Genomic DNA, 23039 nt, shown 5'->3' on the forward strand with positions numbered 1-23039 from the left:
TCTTCAATACAAATTATACATCTTTTTTCGAGAACATTAATACTGATACTTTCCATTTTCTATGCCAAATTGTGTGAAAAAATAATATATACAGTATCCCAAAGGACATACAATAATATTCATAGCACTAACAGTGCAATAAGAGCAGTTATGGGTATCTGTTTTTTCGTCCATCAATCATGACCATTGTCCACATGATAATTGATTCATACCAGGCTCTGAAGTAATCAACTCCACCTACAGTACACTCCACCATTTCATTACCTTACAGGACCCTCATATTGCCCATAAGGAGCCTTAAAATGAATTATCGGGGGTCCCCTTGAGCCCAACTTTTGTACGTTTAGGTAAAACCCTGAATGTATAAATATCAACAATATTCTAACCAAAAATTAACATCCAATGGGTGTCCAATGCCTATGCATATGATACAGGTAGTGATTTCCCTCGGTTAAATTGTAGGGGTCGACATTTACTCCACGCTGACAATGCGCCATAACATATGGTGTATTGAATCACGCACAGATAAATACTTCCTCACATGGCTACATAATGAGCCCGATTGACATGTCAAAGTGGCTGCTATGGTGATCACAAAATATTTTGAATTGGAATGTTATGAACAGATTTCACAGACATCATTCATCAGAATTACATACTCAAAAAAATACATGCACTGAAAGGTTGAAAAAGGAGTAAGGCAAACCTGTTGATTAGTCTCTCCACTCTTCTGCACACCACCTTCTTCCAGTGTGTAGTCGTAGTTGAAAAGGTACAGAAGAAGATGCCAGAGCACACCAGCCTGATGAAGGTTGGTTTGTAGCCAGAAGTCCACACAAAATGCACTTACACTCTCACAGACAACACAGCATAGCTTTGTCAGGTCCTGCAATAACAGAATGTTTGAATCAAACAGAACATGTAAAGTAAGCATTTGCAGTGTATATAGACCTGCAGCTGGCTACACATAAAAAATGTGTTTGGTCAAAGAAATAAAAAAACAAATAAAGCAAAATAGCACTAATGGTATATTTCCCATTCCATCCCTATCCTTAGGAAACTGATACAATTCGTTAAAGGGGCACTGATCTACAGCAATTCCCCGGGACTGGTTGTTGCCTTTGTTATTGTTTTTTTCCCCCGTGAGTACCCGGATGATACACAACACAACTGAGCGTGACAAAAGACTGGGCTACCGTCTGCAAGGACAAATAAAAAACTTGGAGCAAAGACCATATAATATATGGTGTCTGCTTGGAGGCAATATTTGTTTTACCCATTTTTGAACACTGATTGGTTAACCGCGATCTATAAAGATTTCGACAAAGGGCGCATGTTAATTAATTTCTAAAGCCTAAACAAACAGACAAAAAGAACGGTGGAGCTCATTGGTTGTCGTCATTTGGGAATACCTCTGATTGTTATAGTATCAATGCAGTGAAAGCATTTTCGGATTTCGGATTGAGTCGATAATACGATTACTACTCCCTTGTTGTCATCCAAGTTTTCTGGTATAACCCTACACTTGTGTATTTGTCGTCATTCACTTGATGCTCAGTTAATGAATTTATTACAGGTATAATTAGTGGTAGCACCACTCCGAATACCTGCCGAAGATTCCCATTTGGCATTTATTGTATCTGGGGTAATTATTCAATCTAAATCCAGGTTTGAAGTGAGGTGAAATGTGTATTATGTAATATGCATATGGCAGCCCAGCAAGAGATGAATGATCAGTTGATTTACTTTTTTTGTAAATCAGCGGATTGTTCGTAGTCATCAAAGGATTAACAGAAAATACATTGATTGATTAATCACTGTTATCTTTGCACCATGGATATGTCAAAAGTGAGTGTTTACATGTCTAGGTTTACTAAAACAAAGGGAATACACTCATATCCTTGCGTGAAGTGCTGATGTAAAAATAACATACATGTACTTTGTTCAAAGGGTTAACTGCTAATACGTTGATTAATTGCTCATTGTTATCTAACTCAATGGATTTTTTTAGGAACCGTGGACGTTATGAAAATAGTTGTCACGTGGGCTTTCTCAGCCGACCTTTGAGACTTGACACCTATGTGAAGCACCTGAAACAATCTAAGTGATCAGCTGAGAAATGAACACGGGTTATAATATCCCAAAACGATATATATATTTTAAAATATTTTATTGTTACAGAGACACGTGACATTGAATACGTTTCTTTGTACAGCTGCAGACGTGTGGGATATTTCCTTTGTGTGGATATTCATGGATACATTCTTCGAACATGGAAGCTGCCTAAAATTATACACATAAGTTTGGTAGGTTGTAATTATGATATTCGCATTTTGTTTTCCTTCATTTGCAGTAGCATTGGACAGATTTATTCTTGTTCCTCTACGTCTTGGTTGGGAAATTCTTCGATGCGCGATAAACATTGTTTTCACAAGTCCTTTCCTTTGTATATTACAGTCAATTTGTAAAATGTGAATCTCTCAGGCAATTTATAAAATGTGTAAATATTTCAGTCATTTTGACTGAAAAATCTGTCCATTTCTTTAACAGATTGATCAAAATTGATAAAGATGATCAATAGGGCCTAAAAACATCACAATAGATTATTATGTAGGATTAGAAGCCAAACAATAATAGAAATGTACTTTTCATCGCAACATTTTTAGTCTCTTGGTGATGATATTAAACATAAAAATGTTTGGAATTCGTTGTCATAATAATACAGAAGGACATATTTTTCAGTCAATTTGTAAAATAACTGAATATTCAGGCGTTTAATAAATTCCCTAAGTGAAAATTTTGCACATTTTGACTGTAAAAATATAAACATGATAAAATAAGCAATGCTCAGGAGAAATATTTACTTTGTGTTGCAAGTCAAAATAGTGTAAACGAAATTCGCACAATTACCAAGCAAGTGATTTATCAAAACTTCATCACCATTACCGATGCTACCCACAAATATACCTACATTTCCTTATTATTTCCAAAACTGTATTTCATTTTGTTGATCAATGTGACCATACGCCCTTATACTATCAATAAAAGTGACAAATGAGCTTACCAATTGTGCAGCACAGGTCGCGAACTAGTCTAGGTTTCTGCTATATCATTCGGGTACTCACAGGGAAAAAACAATAACAAAGGCAACAACCAGTTCCGGGGAATTGCGTTAGATCAGTGCCCCTTTAAGTGACGTGTTGGCTGATATGCTAGACAGGGAAACCATCCAATTACTGTATTTTCTTGAGAATAGTGCACACCTTTTCCCCAAAAAACACAGCTGTGTAGAAGGGGGTGCGCATTATACACGCCATTATGAGTTTTGATGTTGTTTCCTCAAAGACATTACCGTGAGCATATAACACCAGAAATACCAACAAATCTGTACTGGAGTACACAATGTTTTCTTGTAATTACACTGTCTGGTTATAAAAAGTGTTCATTGAATATTTGGACTCGTGTTTGTAACTTCATTAATTTTATTCAAAATTCCTTTTAATATTGCTTTAATCAATTTCGGCGAAATCGTGTGTGAAGCGATCGGACAATCGCACAACTCACAGTTATTACCAGCAACAACGGTTGGCACATTTTAAGGAACTTTAGTTGACAGAGAATGGATACATATAACATAAATGCCATACTTTGACTCATTAAAAGTCATATTTGTTGTAGTCACGATTCATGTCAACATGTAGTTCTCGCGATGACGTGCGTGGGAGCCTCGACGGTGACTGGTCAAATTTTTCCAAGTGAAAAAAACAACAACCGGCAATAGCGAACAGCTGCACTGAAGTGCTACGCTTAGGGTTATTATTATTTTAAATATATTTAGTAAAAGCTGCAACTACAAATAACATTATATTGGAATATATTATTCCTGATAAAAAAATAAGTTCAGATACAATTTTTCCCAAACCTTGCATCAAAATCCTTTAAAGTTCTATCATTGGGTATGTTTTAACTGAATCACCGGTAGATTCCAAGAAAACATGTGTACAGCTGATTGCTGTATCCAGCTTAGTTTACGAGGAAATACACATGGTAATCTTAATCCCTGGATGTAAAACATTGCAAAGCGGAACAAAAAATACAATTTATACTGTAAATCAACATGTCTGGTGATTTTTTATCTCAAATTTCAAATTTGTACTGACCAAGTTTCTTTTCAACCGTTTGAAGGGGTACGGTGTAATTTTTTTCTGCGCATAATATTCGAAATATTTTTTTCCAAAATACTGAATCCGCTGGAGGGGGGTGCGCATTATACTTGGGTGGCACTATACTCAAAAAATATGGTATACATGCTCAACTGGATGACAACCATTGGAGCTGGGGGGACAGGTAGCAAGATATTTTTAGGGTGCTTCATTGATTACACAATACACCACTTTCACATGGAATTCAATTCCACACTACCGGTATATTGAGGAATCCTTGATTATACACATTAACACAGGGACCAAACAGATGACAGGTGCCCAAAATGGGGTTTTCATTTTGGATGCTATGGCCATCTTACCTAACAATACAGACTTACCAAAATGGGCATGAGGGATATAGGTGACAATTCTTTTCAGTAATTCTCACTGACCATTATAATTTTTGCTTTATACTGATTGGCTAGTTTGTGACATTTCTTTTCACAGTTTGTGAAGAGGCGCATCACAACTTGACGTCATATGAACGCATTGTCGCCAACAATGAAAATAATGTTTCTAACAAACCAACGTCATAACAAACTGATCTCCATTAATAACTTTAAGAATAAACTTTGATACAAGTACAATACACTAGTCTCTATCAACTTGTCCAGCGTTAGAAATTGGCACTAGTTCTGTTGTCCTTACCCAACTGCCCAATAGTAAAGGTATCCTAAGGACTAGTAGAAATTGGCCCATTTTAAGGGTTTTGCTATATGTTATCATTATAAGGACTAGTGGACAAAAACTGTTAGTTTCTAACCCTGTTGTCCGCATTATACCATTAACCACATATAAAATAATGTATCTAGGCATACAATATAACATGTGAGACTGAATAGAGATAACGAACGAAATTATCACTTGACACAAAGACAAAGACCCTGATATTGAGTAATTAACATCCGGGAAGATAATTGCATGTAGAGTACATGCCATTCAAATATTACAATCAGTTCATAGGACTACAGTCATCCATTTTTCATGACATCACAAAAAAATGTATGCGAACTTACAACATTTATTCATTTGGGGCGATCATCCCTAATTCTGCTGTTATCGTCAGAGTATTCTACACAACTATTTTACAGAATATTGTTACAAAAACTCAGGTTTACCTTGTAATACAATATTCTGCAAAGATCTTTGATGATGGAAGACACTTCTTGAATCTTTTCCCTACAACCTTCAAACTGAGAGGCAACTGCATAGCACTTTCCAACATACATGCAGACCTGCAACAACAAGGAAGCATTTCTATCCATCTATGCTAGAATGGAACCTGTAATATGCATTGGTCATTTGAATCATCTAACATTTGGTTGTTTTGAAAATAAATCTCATCTGAAGTTGTACAAATAAGTTTCATTATTCTCAGATGACATAACATTTTATATTAAGATCAAAAGTGGGAAGGCACTGATGCCCACCAGATCCTTATAGTTATATACTTGACTTTCAATCAGGTGAGTCATAAATATTAAGTCACATACTACTGAACAAACTGTTGACAAATTTCGTCTTGTGTGAATGACCATAACAGTGATCCTGACCTTTATCTTGAAACAAGAATGGTAAGGTGTCCCAAAAAGGATGTGCCATGTTTCTTAATGTTCAACAGTCTCTATATCACAGCTGAATAATTCAAACATGGAAAACATTTGCATATTTCCAGAAGGGCTGCTGATAAAATCTGATATACTGACCTGAACAGCTGTGTCATCAGCCTTGCTTGACTGTGAGAGGACATTCACACAACGTGCAAATGCTTCTTGTAGCACCTTCAACACAGTATGAAGTATATGCCATAACTCTGATGTTTATGTGAAAATATCTTTGATAAAAATCATGGCACAAATTTTTGTGGCAGTGTTATAGGTTACAATCTAAGATATTTGAAACATATATCATTTGATTGTTTGTTTGTTTGTTTGTTGCACTCAGCAATATTCCAGCTATGTGACGGGGAGTCAGCGAGCCAGCCCCACCCAATCCTGTTAGTTGCCTCCTACGACAAGCATAGTCGCCTTGTATGACAAGCATAGTCGCCTTTAAGGCAAGCATGGGTTGCTGAAGACCTATTTTCAGTTGAAAATACATAACACGGAGAAGAAATGCATAATGCAAAGGCACAGAAGTTCACCTTCAATGGATGAGTTAGTTTTTGAGAATAAGATTTTAATAATATTAATGAAATTTGATTTTTAAAATATCTTTAAACGTAATTAAAATAAATAAAGTCAAGATGATTTAAACTTAACAAGATGTCTACATAGGAAACGTTAAATTTCAGCTTCATTGGTCGAGTGGTATCCGAGAAGGTATTAAGAGTAGGGTAGAAAAGCAACTGCAAAGGTCAGTGCTGGAGTTTCTGGGGTCACAGGGTCAGATGCCATTTAAGTAGTCTGTTATATGTATACATATACATATATTTGGAACGTGGAACATGGAACAGAGTCCCACTTCTAAAGATCCAAACCAATTCTACTAAAAATATTGTCACTGCACTGTAGAAAACCTAGATATCCAAATGTTGCAGAATCAATTGTTGGAAAAAAAATGTTTTTATCTATTTGAGGTCCTTGAGGTAATTTCTGTAATATTATGTTAAGCTGTTAGTAAAGTAGTTTCTTAGTTTAATATCTATTGTGGGCTCCTGGATGAGTTGACTTATTAAGTAGAGGGTGGTTTGGTTAGTCCATGTCTATGTCATTGTTTCTTCTCTTGCTCGAACTAAAGCACTTTTCATCAATCACACAACACCACTTTGGAAGTAAGCTAACATTTTGGACAATGAGAGATCTTTGGATAAACAATTCAATAATTAAGGAGTGTACTGATAGCTGCATTGCTACCACTAAAGGTGGCTGCTTTGAGTGGATAAACACCCCAGTGTCACCAATAGGGGGGTCATTATCTGCTCCACTAGCAAAAAAGAATCACACCCGTAGCCTGTGTTGGACAGTGTGTTTTCCATCACAAATTCGGTTACAAAATGGAGTCCCCAATGAGGATATTTGCCTTAGAAACGTCAGACAGCCTCTTTGAGAGATAGACAGCTCTCCCTCCTTTCAATGAACATCCACATGTAGTGTGATCTGCCAAGCCATGTGATTCCATAAACTTTAACGGAATCTGTGATTGACTTCTGTGTATTGACATTTGTGGATATTAAGTTGTGTATTTTGTTTCTATAATGTAACTTGTCTGTTATTCCCGTAAACATAGCATATTTCTCATACATGTATCTGACAGTTTGTAAATTTGGAATCAATCATGTAATTTATATTACTGCATAGTATCTTTTTGTAATATAGATCTACATCTTTGCCAGCTTAAGTTTTTCCCTATTGTATTCCAATTATCAGTATCCATGTAAGGTTTTCGTAATTGTAATTACATTCAACATTTATCTACATTTTTAATTCACGATATTTATCTGGGTACTAATATTTGTTATGATCATTTTTGGGTGATCACCCAGCTTGTATACTTTGGAATTATGTCTGTTTGCTTATGGCATGTAGACATAGTTTATTAAGATTAGTTTAGTTCAGTTAGTTTCATATTTAATTATAATCATGTGAGTATGTGTGTTGGAATCAGTTCTATTTGCTTTTTTTACCTCTCTACACTTATGTAAATAAACTTGGATAGGTATTGATTTAAAAATATAACGTAGGAATTAGTTTTTTTGACTGCCTTACGACTAAGTTTGAAAACATTATCCCAATCACTTATTTTCACATTTACTCAACAGCATGCTGTGATCTATTCCTTTGTGTTGTCTTGTGGGTATTATATTCATACCGGGTATTAGTAAGCTTGGGTACTTTCATTTATCCCAGATGTTGGTCTTTTTATTCTGAGATATATTATTGTAATCCATTTTTTAATTTTTTTATTCCATTGCAGCTGTATTTATTTCAGATTGCAGTTGTGACTCGGTCATCAAATCTATTCATTTTCAGATTTCAGTTATCAATGGGTGATCACATCGATCTATAAAATCTGCTCCTGTGCATTGAAACATTTCATAGTCTTTGCACATCTTGTTTACATGCTTTTGTGATCTTCATTTGGATTTTGTAATCCTTCCACTGAACTGCATTCAATTCTTTCATCATAAATCTTGAAGAATAGATGAAAAGTTTGTTGACTTTGTTAACAAAGATGGGGCTGTCTCCAAAGGTTGAGAATCCAGACGATTTTAAAGACTAGATTCAGAGAATGGCACAACAGGATGACCTATTGTAAAAGGCACCTCCTCAGCAACTTATCCTAAACTGACTGTTCCACCTTCAACATCTGGCATTACATACCACCACTTTCCCAAGATACCATTCTTTAGCAGTGAGACTTGAAAGGACATTCCAATTGACTTGTGGGAATACGAAGTTGACTGTCTCCTACAGTCAAAGACTCTTTTTCCAGATGTGATACTCCAGGTTGTCAGAAAATCTTTGAAGGGAGAGGCCACACTAGTTGCTATGAAGCTGGGACACACTGCCACAGTGGAGGACCTCTTGTTCAAAACCCATTCTGCTTTCGGAACTTTGAAACCCTGATGTCACAGGTTTAGATTACTTTCCAAGGAAATAAGGGAGATGTTACTGCATGGGGTTGCCGCCTGGAGAACCTGATGTACCAGATAGCCTCCCAATGCCAGATGAACTTAGAGGAACAGGACAAAATGCTCCGAAGCAAGATGGCCTGAAGCCTGTGCTGAAGAGCCTTTGCTGCCCATAAGTATGATAATATTTTCAACTTTGATAAGCTCCGGCTGTGTTTGAGGAAAGTTGAGTTTGATATGAAGAGAGATCAAACTCACAGCACAAGAAAGAAGACAGCTACCATCCAGATGGCCTCTATCTCTGACTCTTCTACTGCTGCTGCCACAACTCAGGAAGAAGTGATGGACCTTAAAGCCATGATGAGGGAAATCAAGACAGAGCTAGCCGACCTGAAGGAGCAACGTCAACATTCAGAACAAGTTTTTCTTCAACAGCCTCATCAACCATTACCAGCCTCTCAAGGCATTCTGCAGACTTCCTGGAAGAGGAACAGCAAACACTATAGGAAATGGAATAGACCATCACATTTGATAGCCTCGCTCCCTACGCATGATGCGATCTGTTATGCCTCAGCAACAGCCCTCTTACAGCCAGCATGTGCCCCTGAGTCCACAAGTGCCATATAAGCCCCAGCATATTCCACCACCACAACCACCTCAAGTTGATGGATATGGACTGCAGCCAGAACCACAGGAGCCTATCTATTTTTAATGCTGTGGATACCTTGGACATATTGCTGTTGGGTGTAGAGTGAAACTGCCAAGGGACCTGCTTTACTGGGAACTGATGTGTATTTCTTTGATGAGTGCAAACAACAACATGAAACACGTTTTCTTCGGAAGGCCAACCTTCACACTCCTTGGTACCTAGCCTACAGGACTAGAGCATTAGGAGATACAGAACTGGAGCGACCAGAACACTGCCTTGGATTTGTTGGCAGCACAAATAACAAGAACCTCACAGACATCTTCTCCAAACATGATGATGACATGGTAACATGGTGCATCACAGGATAGACATTGTTGATGAACTTCCCTTCATACAGAGACATTGTCGTATACCACCTGCAATGTATGATGAAGTCTTCAAACACTACTCTCAGCTGAATTTATCAGGAAGTCACACAGTCCTAGGGCATCCTATATTGTACTAGCTAGAAGGAAAGATGGACGTCTCAGGATGTGTGTGGATTTTCGCCAGCTTAATGACCAAACCATTAATTATTCCAATGCTCTGCCAAGGATTGAAGATTTATTGGATAGTTTGGGTGGAAACAAGTTCTTATCAGTTCTTGACATGAAAAGTGGCTATCACTAAGTGGAGACAAGGAAACTCATTAACAGAAAACTGCCTTCACTGTTGGACCTGTAGGATTCTACGAGTACAATTGTATGCCATTTTGACTTACCAACGCTCCACTTATCAGCATCTAATGGAACGATACATGGACTTCCTTTCCCAAGAACCTGTAAAGGAAGAATAGAACATGTCTTGGTTGTGACAGATCACTTCACTCACTTTGCCCAAGCTTACCCAACCAAGAAGATGTCAGCAAAAACAACAACAGAAACCTTCTTCAGCAACTTTGTCATCCATCAAGGTCTTCCAAAAAGAATCCATTCTGATCAAGGAGCCAATATTACAGAAGAGGTGATGCAGGAACTGTGCCAGCTTATGAAGACAGAAAAGTCCCGGACAACGCCATACCATCCAATGTGATATGCTTGTCACTTTGGAACAAATAAAAAAAAGAACTGGAAGGCGTATGTAGGTCCACTCGTCCAAGCCATGAGTCAATGACTATAACCCCATTCTTCTTGATGTTTGGAAGACATTCAAGACTGCCAGTTGACCATGTTTTTGGAATGGACATGGAAATTCAGGAGAGCAAATCCATAACTGAGTATACCAAATCCTTGAAAGACCGTTTGAGGCAAGCCTATGGCCAAGCAGAAGACTATGACCAGAGGGCCAGAGCTGCAATGTTGAACCAGGAAATCGAGTCCTTGTGAAGATTGTGGCCTTTGATGAGAGACATAAATTAGCTGAGGTGGGGGAAGATGTATAATGTTGTGCTGCCCAATCCCAAGCCATCAATACCTGTCTTTGAGGCTGGTAAAGAGAATGGAGAGGGAAGGAACAGAGTGATACATCGGAACCTCTTGCTGCTAGCTAGTTCTATGCATGTCAAAATGCCACCAGTAATTAAACCCAGAAAACGACAAGTACCTAAACCTGTGCCTAAGTAGAGGAAGAACATAGCTGTCGAAACTAACTAGGATCCGTCTGATGAAGCATCAGCAATTGGCTACACCCTTTCTTCAGAACCTTCAGTTCCTACTGAGATCCCAGGGGAAAGGCCAACTGAAGAAGAGTCATCAGAGGCTGAAAAAGGAGATGAATATCCTACTGAAGAAGGGGAGGAAGAAGAATAGCCAGCTGAAACTGTTGTTCACCAAAACGAGCAAGGTGAAAACAGATCTGAGACTGGGGCCACAAGTGGTGAGGATGACAAAAAACAACTTGCTTTGCAGCCAGAAGATGCTTCTCAGCCATGGCAGTCAACCAGAACCAGGTCACAGCCCAGCGGGATGAGAAGTGGAGAATATGTTCTTTCTGACATAGCTGATCATGGAAATCCAGAATGGCTTGCCCGAGCCAACTGTCTCAATTCTCTGCTAGCTGATGATAGATTCAGGGATTAGTGACACCGAGTGGCTGATACTCTCCTCGATCTTGTTAGCGGCAAGGTCAAATGATGAGACATCATTTTCCTGTGGTGGGAAGTATGTGGCAGACACAAGTAATGGCATACAGTTTGGTTGTAAATATGTTTTTATCTATTTGAGGTCCTCTAATTTCTGTAATATTATTTTAAGTTGTTAGTAAAGTAGAGTGGGCTTCTGGATTTGTTTACTTTTAAAAGTAAATGGTGGTTGGGTTAGTCTATGTTTATGTCATGGTTTCTTCTCTTGTTCTAACCCAAGCACTTTTCATCCATCTTGTACTTGACACAACACCACTTTGGAAGTCAGCTAACATTTTGGACAGTGACAGATCTTTGGGTAAACAATTCGATAATTAAGGTTAGTAATATATAGAATTGCTAGCATATAGTTATGTATGTATTTGTATAATAATATAACTTATGTTTTCTAAGTTATGTGTAATGTTATTTCAGTATCTTTGAAATCTCTGGTATGGTGATTGTGTCTCTATATTGATAAGTTACTAAGTAAATATGTCTGTGCGAACATTTTTAAAACTCCGCATGATTTTTTTTATATTTCTGTGTGTGAATGTTTATTGAGTGAATGTGTAGATTTTTATAATTGTGTAAATACAGGATTTGTATGCAATGTCAAACATTGTATGATAGTGTGTAGTTGGTATGGATTCAGTGACATTTTCTATGATGCTTCAACTGTATTATATATTGTATATATTTATTCACAGTTGATTGTATATATAGGAGTGTACTGATAGCTGCATGCATGGCTTCCACTCAGGGCGGCTGCATGGAGACGATAAACACCCCAGTGTCACCCACAGGGTACGAGTAATTTACATGTTTGTCATGTCTCTAAATATATATTGTAAATAGTGTATCATGCCAAATGTATGATCAGTTACTGATAGTAATATAATACTTACCAGAAAGTGGTAACTGTATTTGTAATCTTTAATGTATTTTACAACCATCTTTATAGTGTAACACATAAGTAAGGTCGGGATTGAGTTATTGCACTAGATGAAATGTTTGTTAAGGATTTTATATATCATTGTTTATTATCTTCCTGTTCATGTACAGGATATAGACATTTGTTTAAATGAAATGAATGTTCGCTTTGTATTATATGTATTTGTATTAAACCTGTGTACTATTGTTTTTATAAAGTTATTGTTTTGTACATTACAGGGTGTCATTATCTATTCTACTGGCATGAAGAATCACACCTGTAGCCTGCGTTGGACATTGTGTTTCCCATCACAACCCTGTTACACAAATATTTTCTGCACAATATGAGGATTATTTGATCAACATATTTGATCAACAAGAAAGTAATAATTATATTTCACCAATGCTTCTGAATCTGCAACAATATTTCTCTTTTTTTGTTTTTTAGAAAGTTATTTATTTTGTTGATTCAATCACTTCAACATGCCATGATGGAGGCAACATTTATGCTGAGTTCAGAAGGATTGGGTCATCTCGTTAAAACAAAAATACTTAATTGTTTTAGTGACTTCATAATGGTGTGTGTTTATGGGATACGAAGCCCACGATACAATACATCGATTTACAACCTCAAAATCACGATACATACAATACATTTCGTTACAAGTTATTTTGGTGTAAAATATGTGAATATTAACAGAAACTGTTCAACCTACAGTTTTCACAGATTCTCTGGTATTTCATGGTTTGACATAAACAGCATAATATTTACAGTGCCCTCAAAGCCAATATATTTCTGCCCTACAATATCCCATCTTTGTCCTATACAATTTAATAACACATGATTCAGGGTTGTGATTCAACTGCAAAATGAAAGAATATCAATTAGTGAAATAAAAGTACTGTATCAGGATACGAATAGTATCACATATATATACCAAATTTCATAATAAATTGTGAAAAAAATGTCTGAATAATGGCCTTAAAAGGATTTTTCATTTTCTTGAACAAATTCAGATGTGATAAATTAGTATTGTTACTGATAATTGGTGGGAACAAGTATATGAAATTTCAACTTGATAGTTCCAGTGGTTTATCAGCAAAAGAAAGAATCAGAACCTTTTAACATTTAGTGAGAAATAAGAAAATGGTCTTGATGCAATGGCCATATCAAGGTAAAACTTTAAAATATTGCAAAATTGTCGAATGTTTCAGCATTGTCAGGTGAGGTAAATTTATAAATACCTGAATTCCATTTTCCCTCCTAAGCTCCTCAGCATTTAGTGCTGAGCAATTGACTGTGTGGTAAGCCAGTTCACTGGCTGCTGCAAGGAGTGGAGCAGACTTGGAGAACAGCTGATCATCAGATGTCTCCATTTTGATCGTCTTAATTAGCATTGGGTAGCCAGCATACTTGTAAGGTTCCAGGTCTGGAAAAAAACATAATTTTTCTCATTGTGCAAATTAAGTCTATAATACAGTAAAATCCTTTTAAGTTTATGCCCAATATGCTGCTCAGGTTATTGTATCATTTGGATGAAATACTCAATATTATACCAGAGAGCTATCTGACCATGCCACACCTTAAACACTTGCATACCTGAAAGAGTGAAAACAGCACACAAACATTGTGACCTTTGAACTTGTTTAATAATCACTGACTTGGCAAGTTATCGCACTATGTATGATTTTACATACGACAGATCCACAACTGTTTATGGCAATTTTGACTTAAATTCATCAATATTTGTTGAAGCTGATGAGTGTTCTCATTCAGTTCAAACCTAACTCAAATGAGAAGCCCTTTGACGTGTTTAATATTATCTGATTTGGGGCTTTTGCATGGCCAGTTCCTCAAATTATGACAGTACAGTGAATCTGTAAAGATAACATTCAGACTTTTGTAGATCTCTATCAATGTTGACCAATATAAAAGTCCTGCATTTAATTGATAATTATCACCACAATTAAAACAATGGCTGTCGTTGTTGACAATTTTTTTAATACTACCTCTACTACATTATCGCCATAAATCTTGTATTTTGTCTGTAATCAAACAAAAACTAAACTTTCAGATTTTCAACAGAAATCGAACAATAGTTATCCTTGCAAATAATTCTAAGAATACTACCCTAACATATCTTTGCCATTAAATCCTGTATTTTGGCTTAATTTCACACTAACCAAAATGTTCAGATTTTCAACAGACGTCCTCTTCACTGTCAATCACACACAATTAGTTGTTTCCAATATAGTATCATGGGATAACATTTATACTAAGTTATCCTATAATAATTAGATCGACATCAAGTGCTTTTACAAATTATCATGGAACTGTTCTGGGTGAACAATACCTTCCAAATGGCGTGCTTGTTTTCTTGGGGAATTAGTCAGCAAAGAGCCAGAGTCACAGGAGACTAATCGCAATTTTATTTACAAGAACAATTAACAACTTACAATATACTTAGATAATAACTGAGGGTGCCACAGAGAGTCGGTACACACTCTGGGCTGTGGGAGAGAGGTCTGCTTGGTAAGAGAGTCAAACCCCTTCTCTCCTTAAAAACCTTACTTACTTACTTACTTATATTAGGAGATTTTACGTGCGCTTTCCGACTGGAGCGTATTTCGCACACGGGCCCGGCCGGGCCATTTAGTGGTATAAAAGTGGTAGCAAGAGGAGTGCAACCAAGGAGGGGGGTTTAGTGGTTGCTTATATAAAGTTTTGAAATTTTGAGATTTGGAATACATGCCTTGGGGGAGTGGTTGGGACTAAGGGAGTGTGTGGGGGTGAGTTGATGTTTTTTGGATGTTTAGTGTTGGTGGTTTAGTGAAGTTTTAAATACGGTTAATTAGTTCTGTTTTGGTTAGGTAAATGCCTAGGGCTTTGAAGTTTTCTATTTTATTTTGAGGGTTAAGGATTGCTTCTAAGGTAAGAGCGTTATTTGGATTTAGGTTGGTTTGTAATGTTGTACGTTGTGTGAGGTAGTGGGTGCAATGTAGTAGTACGTGGTCTATTGTTTCTGGGTGAGTGCAGTGTGGGCACTTCCCGTTTGCGTGTTTTTTTAGTTTTAGAAGGTGGTTATTTAGTTTGGTGTGTCCTGTTTGGAGTTTGGTGATTATTCTATCGATTTTTTTGGAGGGATGGAGGATTTTTGGTTTGGTGAGGGGTTTTTTGAGGGTTTTTAGGATTTGGGTTTTTGTGTTTTGATAGAGGTTATGCCATTTTTGGGTGATTTTACGTTTGTTTATACTTTTGATTTCTGCTTTAGATATTGGTAGCTTAAGGCTTATGTCTGGTATTTTTAGGGATTGTTTTGCGGCTCTGTCTGCGTTTTCATTCCCGTAAATTCCTACGTGAGCTGGTATCCAGATAAGTTGTATGTTTTTGCCTGCCTCTGTTAGTTTGTTTACGCTTTTGAGAATTTGGTTTAATAATTTGGGGCGGTTTTTGGTGTTTTTGTTTTGGAGGGCCTGAAGTCCGCTTAGTGAGTCTGAGAGTATTAAGATTTTTTTTTGGTTTTTGGTGTGATGGCTGTGGAGCGCCGTGGCGATACCCATGAGCTCTGCGGTGAATATAGATTGGTTGTTTGGGAGTCGGAAGGATTGAGTATTTTTGACTGGTTGGGCTATATGGACTCCGAAACCTGTGTGATTTGTGATCGGATCAGCGGATCCGTCTGTGTATATGTGACACCAATTTGGCCATTTTTGATGGATGTAAGCTAGTGATGTGCTTTTAGCTAGGTTTGGGTCGGTTTGTTTGTTTATTGTGTTGGCTAGGGATGTGTCTATTTTGGGGATTTTAAGTTTTGGGGTGAATACGTTTGATTGTTTGCAGTTTTGTTGTTGGTTTCCTATTTGGTGTTCGTTATGGTAGTTTATTATTCGTTGGGATATTGGGGTGAGTAGAGGGTGTTTTCTAGTTAGTGCCTGGTTTTGGGGACGTATGTTTTGGTTTAGCATGTTTTGGAGAAGGGGGTTTGATTGAGATGCTGCCCAGAAGTTTAGTGTTTAGTGTTGTCTACGTAAATTTAGTGGCATTTCTCCTGTAAGGGCCTGAAGTGATGTGAGGGAGGTGCCATGTTGAGTACGTGTTACTAGTTTGAGGGCTTGATATTGTATTGAATCTAGTTTTTTGGTTAGGGTTTCGTTTAGGGTATCGTATATGGCACAGCCGTAGTCTAGTTTAGATCTGATTAGGGATGTGTAGAGGCTGAGGAGGGTATCTTTAGAGGCTCCCCTGCCTACAGTATGTATTTAACAAAAATTTGAACAATAAAAAGGAATGTGATTGGTTGATACACGATTGGTTGTGTCCTAAGCTAAATGGATGGCTAGACAGAGGGGAATACTAAATCCTGTTTATCCTGTTGGACTGGCACTAATCTTGTTGACATATTTACTGGATGCTTTGAAAGAGATTAGGGTGTCACTATAGATGAGCTTGTGTGGGGCTAATCCTTAATGCCCTATAGACGAGCTTGTATGGGGGCTAATCCTTAATGCACTATAGACGAGCTTGTATGGGGGCTAATCCTTAATGAGTCTTAATTGAAGTAATGTTATTCTAATATACCCCGGTAGGTGATGACAGATATACTTAAATAAATATCCTTTGTCTGGGAGATGGGATCTTGATACCTTAGGCTAGCATTTATCTAAAAGCTTCAAATCAATTAAAGATGCCAGAACGGTCTGGCGCAAAATCCACGCCATCAGAGGCTTAAAACGACATAAAAAAACCCCTAACATTGACAACTTAACCAACCCCGCCCAAAAAGCAAATAATCTCGCCAACCACTTTTCGGCCGTTAGCAGTAACACCAACTTCAGTAAAAAATTCCAAGATAAACTTAAAACAGAAAACAAACCCACAAAAGAACCAAACAATAACAATCTAGAAATAAATCAACCCTACACAATGGAGGAGCTCCTCTACGTAATCCAAAACAGGAAAAAGGGCACAGCCCCAGGATTAGACCTAACTTCTTACCAAATAATTAAAAAACTCCCCCTAAAACTACTCCAGGCACTACTCAAACTATACAATCTCATCTACCTAAACGGACAGGTTCCTACTCCCTGGAAACAGGCCCTAGTCATACCAATCCCTAAACCTAATAAACCAGCTAATCAAGCTAACTCATATAGACCAATATCCCTAACTTCAAACTTATGTAAAGTAATGGAATCAATGGCTAAAAATAGATTACAACATTACTTAACCCAAAATAACATCATAAACCCAGATCAAAGTGGTTTCACTCCTGGCCGCTCAACCCTAGATAACCTCACCCGACTAGAACAAGATATTAAGACAGGACAGCTAAATAAACAATATACCACAGGCATCTTCTTAGACTTCTCTAAAGCTTTCGACATGGTATGGCACGATGGGCTAATACAAAAACTTAAAAAAATAGGACTCAAAGGTCAGATAATAAACTACATCCAGGACTTCCTAAACAATCGTAAAATAACCGTGGGTATAGACCAAACTCTATCGGACCAATGTCCCCTAGAAAATGGTACTCCACAGGGCAGTATCCTCAGCCCCACCCTCTTCAATATAATGATAAACGATCTATTCGAGGGCCTATCCCCTAAAGTAAACACATCAAAATTCGCGGATGATGGAGCCGCACTAAAAGCATGAACATGGTCCAAAATTTACTCCAAAAATCTCTTAATAAAATACAACAGTGGGCTGACAAATGGGGCTTCTCCCTTAACTCAGAAAAAACAACAGGAATAGTATTCAAACATAAAAACATGAAACCCGCCTCCCCAATCCTCCAGCTAAACAATCAAACAATCAAATTTCAAAAACAAACCAAATTCTTAGGACTTATTTTCGATGAACATCTCACCTGGGATGCTCACATCCAAAACCTAACAACTAAATGCAGTAAAGACCTAAACACCCTAAGATGCCTAACTGGCTCTAACTGGGGAGCATCCAAAGATACCCTCCTCTCTCTCTACATATCACTAATTAGATCAAAACTAGACTACGGCTGCGCCATATACAACACCCTAAACAACTCTCTATCTAAAAAACTTGACTCAATACAATATCAGGCTCTCAAACTAATTACACGCACCCAACATGGCACCTCCTACACCTCACTTCAGGCCTTAACAGGAGAAATGCCACTAAGTCTACGCAGGGAACAGCTAAGCTTAAATTTCTGGGCCGCGTCCCAATCAAACCCTCTCATCCAAAACTTAATAAACCAAAACATTAGCCCCAAAAACCAAGCTCTAGCTCCTAAACACCCCTTACTTACCCCAATATCCCAAAGAATAACAAACTACCTAAATGAACACCAAATTAAAAATCTTAAACAAAACTGCAAACAATCAAATATCTTCACCCCTAAACTTAAAATACCCAAAATAGACACAACACTAGCTAGCCAAATAAATAAACAAACCGACCCAAACATAGCTAAAACTACCACACTAGCATACATACATGAAAATTGGCCAAATTGGTGTCACATTTACACGGACGGATCCTCAGATCCGACCTCCAAACACACAGGTTTCGGAGTCCATACCACACAACCAACTAAAACCACACAATCCTTCCGACTCCCAAACAACCAATCAATATTCACGGCAGAACTAATGGGCATGGCCTCAGCCCTCCATAATCAAGAATCCAAAAACCACAAAAAAATCCTAATACTTACCGACTCCCTAAGTGGACTGCAAGCCCTCCAAAACAAAAATACCAAAAACCGACCTAAATTAATAAATCAAATACTTAAAAGCTCCAACGACCTAACTAAGGCAGGCAAACAAATAACCTTCTTGTGGATACCCGCCCACGTAGGAATATACGGTAATGAAAACGCCGATAAAGCAGCTAAACTATCCCTCAAAATCCCAGAAATAAGCTTAAACTTACCCATCTCAAAATCAGAAATTAAAAATGTAAACAAGCAAAAAATCACCAAAAAATGGCATAACCTATATCTAAACTCAAATAGCCAAATCAAAAAAGTGCTCAGCAAACCACTAACCAAACCAAAAATTCTCCATCCATCCAAAAAAATCGACAGAGTAATCACTAAACTCCAAACAGGACACACCAACCTAAATAACCACCTAAAAAAATTTAAAAAACACACTACAGGTAACTGCCCACACTGCAAACAACCAGAAACCCCAGAACACGCACTCATCCACTGCACACACTACCTAACACATCGAACCGCATTACAAACCACCCTCAATCTAAACAAGGCTCTAACTCTAGAAGCAATACTAAACCCACAAAATAAACTAGAAAACTTCAAGGCCTTAGGCGTATTCTTAATCAAAACGGAACTAATAAAACGCATCTAAAAACACAATAACTCACCAAATCAAAATCACATAAACAAACAAACATCCACCATACCAGACTCCCTTAGTTCTCCTCCCCAATCCCATCGGCATCTATTCCAAATCTCAAAATTCCCAAATTCTATATAAGCAACCCCTAAAACCCCCCTCTTGGGTTGCACAGACCACCTTCGCCCCTTTCGGAAACACATTAAATGGCCTGGCCGGGCCCGTGTGCGAAATACGCATCAGTCGGAAAGCGCACGTTAAATCTCCAAAGTAAGTAAGTAAGTAAGTAATCAATTAAACTATGTAGACGTAACTCTTGTCCTATTGAATAGTATGTCTAGATGCGCTCCCATTACCTTAGGCTAGTATCTATCTAAAAAGCTATAACTGAAACTACTGATATTTTATATATATACATTTTACCTGATGATAAATATTACTTGCTAAACTATAATTATATGAAATGATGTATAAATATTACACCATGATAACTCATAAAAGCACTTGATGTCGATCTAATTATTATAGGATAACTTAGTATAAATGTTATCCCATGATAATAGCACAAAAGCAACCCAAGCTATGACGTCCATAATGGCGGGAACCTCACTTCTTTCCAACATCTAACTAATAGAGGTTGATGAATGGGGTGGATGGTTGGGAGTACTTCTGATGTAATAGAGGTAGTATTCTTAGAATTATTAACAATGAATCATCGACCTCTATTACATCTTTGCCAGAATATACCAGAGGGTCGTGTTGGGATCTGCCTCTAGTAACTCCCTGTGTAAATGACAGTAATCCTCTTCTGGAAACCATTTAATCACTGATTCTAATCTTGACTCGAGATAATTTCCTCTAAAATTCCTTGTCATTTCTGGTCTATTTCTACTAAATGATGTCATTTCTTGTTCAAATTGGATTTGTGACACTCATGTTTCTTGTGCTGACGTCACTTCTGGTTCAGACATCACTTCCGGTTTGTCACTTCCCTTTTATTGGCTAATGATGTCTCTTATGGTCTATTTCTACCAAAAGACTTCATTTCCTGATAAGATGGATCTTGTACTGATATTTTCAGTGCAGACGTCACTTCCGGTTCTATCTTTAGGGGTCAGACTCACTTCCGGTCATCTGCACTTAGTACTCAAAGAACTCCTAATACATCCTAAACCTAATAGACCACCACTACACCCCATCCCCCACCCACTCCCTTTTTTTCGATAGCAAGGGGAAACTATTGGTGGATGATAGTCGTTTGACCCGCAACAATGGGCCTAAGGGAATATATGCCCTCCAGGTCCAGCTGCACGTCACGCAAGTAAAAACTGGTGAAGGTGACCGCTATAGACACTACTTGTTCCATCGAAATGGATGTCCATAAAGTGAGACTCATGGCTTGGGTTCTGATTTCGTGAGCTGAGCAGGATCCAAGACGGGGAGTGGAATTCTGTGCCTGCGTATAACTCGCTGCAATGGTAGCCTTAGGCCAGCCTGCTATCGTAGCCTTGGTGGTGTACTTGTTGGTATGAGGCTTGCAGGATATAAATAGTCTCCTTCGATGGCGTCTATGTTGGCCGAGAGATAGAATTTGGGAGCTCTGATGAGACATAAAAGTCTGTCGGGGTGATCCACTGTCGGCCCCGAGGCAGGAATTGTATAGTGTCTATAGCCCAACAGCCCCATGGTGGTAGATTAATTTTTGGCTACAAAATCTGGTAGCGATCTTAGAGTGACTGAGGTCCAATGTTGATCATGGGTGAGACTAGAATAGTCCAAGGCATGGAGTTCTGAAACTCTAGCTGCTGTTGCCATGGCTAGGAGGAAGGAGGCTTTCCTAGATTTTTGTAGTGAGGAGGCCTTAGCCAGGGGCTCGTAAGGTTCTGTTAAAAGTGCCAATAACACAACAGATAGATTCCACTTTGGGAAGATACGAGGCGTGCAAACATCTTCTAGTAGAAAGGATCTCATTAGTCTGTTTTGAATGGGATGGTTTCCAATAGAGAGTCCGTCATGTTGAAGTACAGAGTGAAGTGCCGATCTGTAACCATCTATCGTCCCATGTCGGAACTTTTTGTCCTGACTTAGATGTGGTAGAAAGTCAGCTACCATAGGGATGGATATTGTATCAGTTATAATCCCTTGTCATCTTCTCCCCTTGATGAACTTATCCCATCTGTTGTCATATATAAGGGAGGCTGAAGGTCTCCAAGATCATGCCACAGTTTCCTAGGCAAGCTCAGAGTACTCAGATGTCTGCATCCTTTCCATGATAATTTCCAGGCCGTTAGATGTAGCCTGGGCGGGTTGTCCTGGAAATGTTTGACTTGGGCTGTGTAAGAGATGTCAATGAATAGGTTCTTCCATTAATAGACTTAATACTCTGGGGAACCCCGCTCTGCTGGGCCAGATTGGTGCTATCAAGATTATTGTGCAATCCGTTTTCTCCACCTTGTAGAGCAGAGCCACTGGATCGGGAACAGGAATGACATAAACCAGAAGTTGATGGTTCTGGAAGGTGGCAAAGATATGTAGGTGCGGTGTGTCCCATAAGGTGGTTATCACAGCAAAGATCTGGGGATGTAAGGTTCATTCTGTTGCCACTATTCTCCCCAGGGGGAAAAGGCTGTTGGCAAGGATGTTCAGTTTCCCGAGAATATGTCTCGCTTCCATCTGGCAACTGAATGAGCCTGCCAAGGCAAACAATGGTGTAGTCTCCATCATGAGAGAACTGGATCTGGTTTCTCCTTGTTTCTGAATGTATGCCACTATTGTGGTGTTTTCCGTGGCTATAAGGATGGACGATTAGGAGAGACGTATTTTCCATGCCAGATTGGTGTAATAGATGGCCTTCATTTCCTTGCAGTTGATATGTAGGATCCTCTCTCCGGTGATCATTGTGCCGTGAGATCGTCCATATGGGCTCCTCACCCCGAATCTGACGCGTCTGTAAATAGATTGTGTTCAGGCGTCGGAGGAGTCAGAGGAATGCCGTTCATCACATGCTCTCTGTGAGTCCAACAATGCAGGTCCTTTAATAGGTTGGGAGGTAACTGAGTTTACGTGAGGGATTGTAGTGAGTTGATCCATGTCTTTAGAGTACTAACATCAACTTTCCTCTGTAGGTCTCATACTGTAGAGACGTTAGGTTGCCTAGAAGAGACATCCACCACCTTAGAGACCTGCTGGATTTCCATGACTAGGGTGTTTGGGGACGTGAAGATAGGCATCTTG

General features: G+C 38.4%; 1 protein-coding gene across 1 annotated transcript in view; it reads right to left on the minus strand.

Annotated features, from left to right (window-relative positions):
- The window catches only part of LOC124150126 (dnaJ homolog subfamily C member 13-like), a 592425-nt gene that overhangs the window by 185542 nt on the left and 383844 nt on the right, over nucleotides 1–23039 (minus strand). The window contains exons 38-41 of the mRNA XM_046522050.2: nucleotides 13704–13888; nucleotides 5912–5986; nucleotides 5324–5440; nucleotides 707–886 (exon numbers count right to left, since the gene is read on the minus strand). Coding sequence (XP_046378006.2) covers nucleotides 707–886; nucleotides 5324–5440; nucleotides 5912–5986; nucleotides 13704–13888 — 557 coding nt within the window. The remainder of the gene's footprint in view (nucleotides 1–706; nucleotides 887–5323; nucleotides 5441–5911; nucleotides 5987–13703; nucleotides 13889–23039) is intronic.

Source organism: Haliotis rufescens, unplaced genomic scaffold (genome assembly GCF_023055435.1).
Source record: "Haliotis rufescens isolate VD_foot unplaced genomic scaffold, xgHalRufe1.0.p SCAF_4, whole genome shotgun sequence".
NCBI lineage: Eukaryota > Metazoa > Mollusca > Gastropoda > Lepetellida > Haliotidae > Haliotis > Haliotis rufescens.